Source organism: Nannospalax galili, unplaced genomic scaffold (assembly GCF_000622305.1).
Source record: "Nannospalax galili isolate Female #2095 unplaced genomic scaffold, S.galili_v1.0 scaffold14, whole genome shotgun sequence".
NCBI lineage: Eukaryota > Metazoa > Chordata > Mammalia > Rodentia > Spalacidae > Nannospalax > Nannospalax galili.
Window position 1 is genome coordinate 3,644,329 of NW_008336953.1, and position 7,500 is coordinate 3,651,828.

A 7,500-nucleotide genomic window follows, 5' to 3' on the forward strand; every position below is an offset into this window, starting at 1 on the left:
GGAAGTAAAGAACTGGGATGACGTCCACAACTCAAGTGCTTTCCACTTGGTGCATTCTGAGAAAAGGTGGGCAATCTATACTGCTTTAGCTAGAAATGTCAAATATCTGTACACAGGAGTGAGGTCAGAGTCCTGTAAGAATCTGTAAGAGATCTTTACCAGCACAGCAAGTGGAGAGGTGCACTATACACATACAGGAGTTAATTTTTAAAATATAGGAATAATTAGTGTATAAATGGGCAACATTTAAAAACAAAGTTCTGCTGGGCACGGTGGTACACACCTTTGATCCCAGCACCCAGGAAGCAGAGGCAGGCAGATCTCCGTGAGTTCAAGGCCAGCCTGGTCTACATAGTGAGTTCCAGGACAGCTGGGGCTACAGGGAGACCCTGTCTCAAAAGATCAAAAACAAAACAAAGTTCCAAACAATGCAAAGTTCACCAAAACAATTTTTATTTCCAGTGTTTAATTGGGTATGCGCAGAGGCATGACACAGGTTTGAAGTACTCATGCAGATTCATATCCTTCTTTGTAAGAAGCCAGTTCCATCCAGGATCCACTATCTACATACCTATGTTACAACATTTATATAAAATCTGGTATCTGAAGAAAAGATACGCATATAATATGTTCATTTAAGTTATGTATTTTACAGAAAGATTAAAAATTCAAGTCACACAAAACTCAAAAACTGTATTAAAAGTTTGAATATAAAACTCAGATCCACCTGGAATGACTAAGGAATTGAAGTTCTGTACCAACCTGTGTTAGAACTGGTGAGTGTAATGAACGTTGTTACTGGTAAAACGCATTCATTTATTCAATGTAAGTTATCTAATTTTGACAATATGGCACCCTAAAAATCAAACGTACTTTCATGAGGCACTTTTGTTAGTGAGAAAACCGAAAGAACAATTTTGCTGCATAGTAACAGCGATTTTGTTCAGTAATTTGGGGTATATACTATGTAGTTAAGTTGTAACAAATAGCTTATTTGTATACAACTATCTGATATATTTTTAAATATATATGTGTGTTCTTCTGGCTGTAGTAATGCACGGTAAAGCTAGTTCACAGTGCAAAATGATGAAACCAGCCCAAACCAAGGCTGCATAATAACAATTCTGGTACAAGAAACATATTTACAGAGTTACTGGACCGTGTAACAATAGCTTTTTACGTGCTCGAGTGGACATGCCGCCGCCTAAAGACACGGGTGCAACTGCGCCTTGGGGCCCGGCCCATCGGCCAGTCTGTGCTGGCGGCCACTGGCCGCGGATCCCGCGTTCTGGCTCCGGTTCTGGAAGCTTTCTCCGTTCATTTGGTCCGGTGACCGTGGTGGTGTGGGAAGGGGCCGGCTGGGTGCAGCCGCGGTGCTGGTGGCAGCCCTGGCGCGGTGCTGGGAGCATGGTGCCTCGGTGGTGGTAGTGCTGGGTGCCTCGGTGGTGGCGGTGCTGGCGGTCTCCCGCACGCCCGGACTCCCAGGCTGCGGCTCCTGGGCGTCTGCGCCCAGGTCCGAGGCGTTGCTGCGCACGCGCTCCCTGGCCAGCCAGTCCGAGATGGAGAGGTCCTGGGCTGGGCACTTTGGTCGTAGCCGGTTCACGGCGGAAAGCTCCGAGTCTGGGTCCGCGCTCTGCTCGTGCGCCTTCCAGAATCCCAGGCCGCTGATGTCCGCGTCCCGGTGGCCCCCGAGCGTGTGTCGGCGCCGGATGCCCTTCCTCCCCGTGGGCTGTGCCACGAACATGTCGTCCGTGGGCGCGCGGGGCCGCAGCTTGAGCCGGTCGGCGATCCGCGCTCTCCAGGTGGGCTCCGGCCTGTCCAACTCGCCTCTGCCCGGCGGGAGCAGACTTCCGGTGGACTTGCCCCTCTTCATCACGTCCAGCACTCTGGCGAGGGTAGGCGCGTCTCTGTCGCTTGAGTCCCCGGGGCTCGCACAGTCCGCCTGGAGCCGAGCCGACTTCCTCCTGGACAGCGTGTCGCAGCCAATGAGCCGGTGTGAGCTAAACTGCGGCCGGCGGCCGTCCACACCTAAGGCCAGGCCGTCCACATCTGGTGTCAGGTCATCCACACCAGGCGCCAGGCTGTCCACGTCTGGCGTCAGGCTGCGCTCCGTGCCCTCGCTACCTGCCGAGTGTCTGTGGCGCAGCCGGGCGTGGGGGTCCGGGTCGCTCCGGGGCCGTGCAGGCGGGCTAGGGGGCAGCTCGCCCTCGCCGTCGCTGTCTGTCTCCACCGCCCGTCCCTCGCTGATGCGCTCGCTCCGCTCGTCATCTGCCTCGTCGCCCCTGCTCTCGGCCACCGACTGCGCGTCCGGGCTGCGCCGGCCGTGGTCCAGGCTGGTGCTGGGGTCGGAGACCCCGGCCGGGAGCTGTGCGGCTGTCCTGCTGCACGGTCCGGCCTGGAAGGGCCCGGGTGCGGGGGCCCGCGGGCTGTCCTGACCTGCACCCGGCCGGCTGAGCCCGGAGCCCCCTGATGAGCGCCCCTCCTGTCGCGCCGGCCTCCCCCTCGCGCCCGCATCCTTCCTCGCGCTACTCTCGTGCGTAGTGAGGATGCTCTGCTTTCCGCCTGACGGCTCTCTGTCTTTCCTCGACTCCTCTTTAAGGTCGCTCGGACCCTGCTCCACGTTCTCCTTCCTGAAAAACACACTGTCCAGCTCGTCTTCCGAGCTGCTGGGCTGTGCTTTTTCTTTGGGCTTCTTCCTCTTGCGACTAGCAGCTGCGAAGATGGAAGACACAAGCAGCTCTCTGCTGTACTGATCCTTTCCAGATCCCCAGGAGCCCTAAGGAAGCAAGCAGAAGGGCGCACTGAGAACTCCAGGGCACCGGAGATGCTTGGCCCTAGGTGCTCCTTAAAGAACCAAGTCCACCAGAGCTCTTCTAGAAGCACTGACATTGTGGTAGGCTTATTTTTTTAACTATGCTCTAACTTGCACCAATGCCAATGTGTTCGTCACCAGGTCCCATTTCGAGCATGGTGGTAGTTACTTGCCAAGTCCTAAATCACTCTTTCAGGAAAATACTTCGTGTTTAGGGGCATCTAGCTTTCCTAGTTTTCATTAATTCCCGTATTGATGTTCCACCCTTCCATAATGCTGAGATAGCCCTCAGTTTCCTTTATCTGGTACACAGGTCTAAGAGTTAAGCAATATTCTGCCAGGTTTGGTGGTGTACACCTATAATCCTAGCATTTGGGAAGCCGAGGCAGAAAGATCACAAGTTTGAGGACTGCCCAGATACAAAGTGAAATACTGTCTCAAAAAGCCCAAAAGGAGACTAAACAATATTCTGACCTAGTTTAATATTCATAGATTAGAATTTTATGGCTGAATTCAATTTTCTAATTACAGACCACATATGGTACAGACACTGTATCACAGCCCATTCAGCTAAGAAAGTTTGGCTCCCATTAGCTCGACCAGACTGGAATTTCAGGGATTTTCCTTGGGTAAATCAAGTCAGTAAAGTTTCACTCATCTCATGTCACAAGAACTGGAGAATTCAGCTAACAGAAGGTTACTCAAAAGGCTGTAAATCGGCACCACAGAAACACTACTTAGTGCATTGTTACTGGCAAAGTTGCCTGCCATGTAGTAGGTTTGTGATTACAGCTATTTAATTAGTTTGTTCATAAGGTCTGTATGCTAAGTGAATGGGTGGGGGAGGTCAGGAAGTACCTGTTTTAGGCTGTAAAGTTCAGTAAGGAGAGGCAATTGGAAGGTAAACAAATCTTAGATAAGCTAAAAGGCTATGCTGAGGTCTTTAAAAGGACTGTTCTATTAAAAAGGATAAACCACAGATCAGTGGGCTTGTGTCTCTAAGTTATGAAGGATTTCTGAGTTTCCCAGGACATTTCTATTGATTGCTGCTGTTTCCCCATGTTCTGTTTAACACTGTGGCAGATGATGGAAAATGAGTACAATTTGGAAACTGTTGTGTTACCCTATTTGGGTGCATTACGGGCATGGTAGAGAACACGCGGGTGAGGGTACAGGAGCATGTGTTTGGTGTGAGGGAAGGCAGATTTCAAAAACACCTTTCTGCTCTAAAACCCTCATCTTCTGAGCTAGGTGTGGTGGGGAAATGAGGCAGGAAGATCATTTGTCTCAGGCCAGTCTGGGTTACATAGTGAAACCTGCTTCAAACAAACAAATTTCTGGCAACAGAGGTTTGGAGGTGTTCTAGATCTAAAAAAGATTAAGGAGACGTGACAGCTGAATGCAAGCAATGACCCTTAATCACTCCAGAATAGGGAACTTAAAAGAACTATTAGGGCAATTGGAAAAATTTGCATAAAACTCCATTATACTGCATTACTCATGTTAGCATCCTATGGTAATTATGCTGTGATTATGTGGAAGAATGTCCTGGTTCACAGGAGAGTGCTGTGGAACTATTTAGGATAGTGTTACCACGTTTGTAAGCAACCGAGTAACTCAAATGATTCAAGAAAAAGTGTGGGACACCCACACCTGACTTAAACTCCAGCCCCCACATCCCCTTTCTCCTTCTAGCATGGGCACTGGCCCACCTCTTCTCCTGGCAGCCCAGACCTCAGGACTATTCTCTTGGCCTAGACTCTCCACTGCTTCCTGATCCTTTGTACCCAGACCAACCCAATTCTTCAGTCTAGTCCCCTAGAGCCCTCATAGCCTGCCCCCACCCCCAACTTACCTTTGCATACCTGAGATCAGCCTTTATCCTTGGCTATCCCACTCCCCACCTGCCTGGGATTCCTGAGACCAGCCTCCTTTCCTGACTGCCTGAGAGTCCTGAATCCTACCTCAACCTAGCAAGCCTTTCAAACTGTACAGTGTACTGCTGACTAGAGGGATCCAGACCTTAGGAGGAAGCCTGAGAGTATCTGATACTCACACGACTTGGGTCTTGGTGGGAACTTCTGAGCAGCAGGACGAAAGCCATCTGGCCCCTCCAACATAAAATCAAAAGAGAACCTGAAGCCTAGACCAATCAGCTTTTTATGCCCAACAAGTAAACAACAAAGGCACATAAAGTGTACAAACAGAAACAGACCTAATCTCAACAAAGGAGGGCCTGAGTCTCACACAAGAATCAGAAACTACAAAAAAATCCATATGCCAAAGTCACAGCGAAAAAATAACATGAAAAACCCAAATAATATGTCCCCATCAAGTATCAACAGTCCTGTAGAGGAGTACAATGAGAACCCCTAGAGATAACACAGGACATGGAATTCAAAACAACAATTATAAATATGATAAAAGAATTCAATGAACTTAAAGAACAGACAAAAAAAGAAATCAAAGGGATAAAGAAGATAGGGATAAACTTCTGAGTGAATTCAGAAAAGAGTTAGAAATATTGAAGAATACGCAGGCTGAAATGAAGAAGAAAGTGAAACACTCAGTAAGCCAATTAGAAACGACAGGAGAAAGCCTCACCAATACGATGAATGAAATGAAAAACAATATCAACACTGGAAGATAAAAGTTGACGAATAGACCACTCAAGCACAGATTATGAAAATTTTAAGAAAACATAGGAATGGAATATGCAGGAGATGTGTGACCATAAAAAGACCAAATTTATGCATCATAGGCAGAGAGGAAGGAGAAGAATCTCAGGATAATGGTTTGGCCAGATCTTCAACAGGATTGTAGAAGAAAATTTCCCAAAATTAAAGAAAGGCATGCTCATACAAATACAAGAAGCACACAGAATACCAAATAGACAGGACCAGAAAAGAAACTCTCCAAGGCATATCCTAGTAAAAACACTAAGCGTACATTAAAGAGAACAATGAAAGTTGCAAAAGAAAAACAAGTCACATATAAAGGAAAACCCATCAGAATTACAGCTGATTTATCAGTGCAAACTGTGAAAGCCAGACAAGCCTGGACCAAGGTATTTCCAGTTCTAAATGACCATAGATGCCAATCCAGAATACTTAATCCAGCAAAAATGTCTATTATACATGAAGGGGAAAGAAAAATCTTCCATGACATAAATAGGCTGAAAGAATTCATGTCCATAAAACCAGCCCTTCAGAGAATTCTTGAAGCAATACAAAGAGCTGAAGAAAGAACAACTATACCCAAGGAGTAACAGAAAGAAACTAAATGAAGGTATAACTGTGGAAACACACAGACCAAGAATGCAAACAGAAATCAAAATGACAGGAATCAATACACGTCTTTCATTAATAACTTTAAGCATCAATGGACTGAACTTCCAAGTCAAAAGATGCAGGCTAGTTGAATGGATTAAGAAACAAAACCCATCTTTTTGTTGTCTGTAAGACACCCATCTCACTTTCAAGGACAGGTACTACCTTAAGGTGAAAGCATGGAAAAAAATATTTCAAGCAAATGGTACTAAGAAAAAAGCAGGAGTTGCAATTCTAATAGCTGACAAAATAGACTTCAAACTAAAACCAATAAGGAGAGATAAAGAGGGCCACTTCATTCTGATCAAAGGAACAATTGACCAAGAAGATACTACAATCATGAACATATATGTACCAAACTCTGGTGCACCTGACTTCATAAAAAACAGTACTATAGGACCTTTAAGACCCAGATTAACCCCAACTCATTAATAGTAGGGAACTTAAATACCCCATTGTCTCCATTAGACAGGTCAATAGGACAGAGAATAAACAGAGAGACATCTGAATTAAACAATACCATACATCAAATGGACCTAACAGCTATCTTTTGAATATTCCACCCAAGCACCACAAGACATACTTTCTATTCACACCCCATGGAACTTTCTCCAAAATCGACCACATACTGGGGCACAAAAAAAGTCTCAGCAAATACAAAAATATTGAAATAATTCCATGCATTCTATCAGTCCACATGCAATAAAGCTTAAAATCAACGCCAGAAGAAACCCTAGTAATTACATGAACACATGGAGATTAAACAACACACTTCTTAATGATGAATGGGTCAAAGGAGAAATGAAGAAAGAAATAAAAGTATTCCTGGAACTAAATGAAAAGGACAATACAACACAACAAAACCACTGGGACACATTGAAAGCAGTCCTTAGAGGGAAGTTTATAGCTCTAAGTGCTTACATTAAAAAATCAGAAAGAACACAATAAATGACTTAATATTGCAACTCAGGACACTTGAAAAGCAACAACAAATGAAACCCAAACCCAGAAGACAAGAAGAAATAACAAAAATAAGAGGAGAAATTAATGAAATAGAAACAAAGAAAACAATACAAAGAATCAACAAATCCAAGAACTGGTTCTTTGAAAAGATAAACAAGATTGACAGACCACTAGCCCAATTAACCAAAAGAAAGAAAGAGCACCTACAAATCAACAAAATCAGAGATGAAAGGGGAAACATCACAACAGACATCCAAAAGATCCAGAACATTGTAAGGGAATGCTTTAAAAACCTATACTCTACTAAATTTGAAAACCTCAAAGAAATGGACGGGTATCTAAAATCATAGGAATCACCAAAACTAAACCAAGAAGAGATCAACAGCTTAAACAGAC

At 45.4% G+C, this 7,500-nt stretch overlaps 1 protein-coding gene across 5 annotated transcripts in view; it reads right to left on the minus strand.

Annotated features, from left to right (window-relative positions):
* Positions 1-431: 431 nt before the first annotated feature.
* Positions 432-7,500, minus strand: part of Arhgap21 (Rho GTPase activating protein 21) — a 154,899-nt gene continuing 147,830 nt past the window's right edge. For all 5 annotated transcript variants that reach the window (XM_008831731.3, XM_008831733.3, XM_008831732.3 and 2 more), the window contains one exon: positions 432-2,776. In XM_008831731.3, coding sequence (XP_008829953.1) covers positions 1,205-2,776 — 1,572 coding nt within the window. In that variant the 3' untranslated portion in view covers positions 432-1,204. The remainder of the gene's footprint in view (positions 2,777-7,500) is intronic.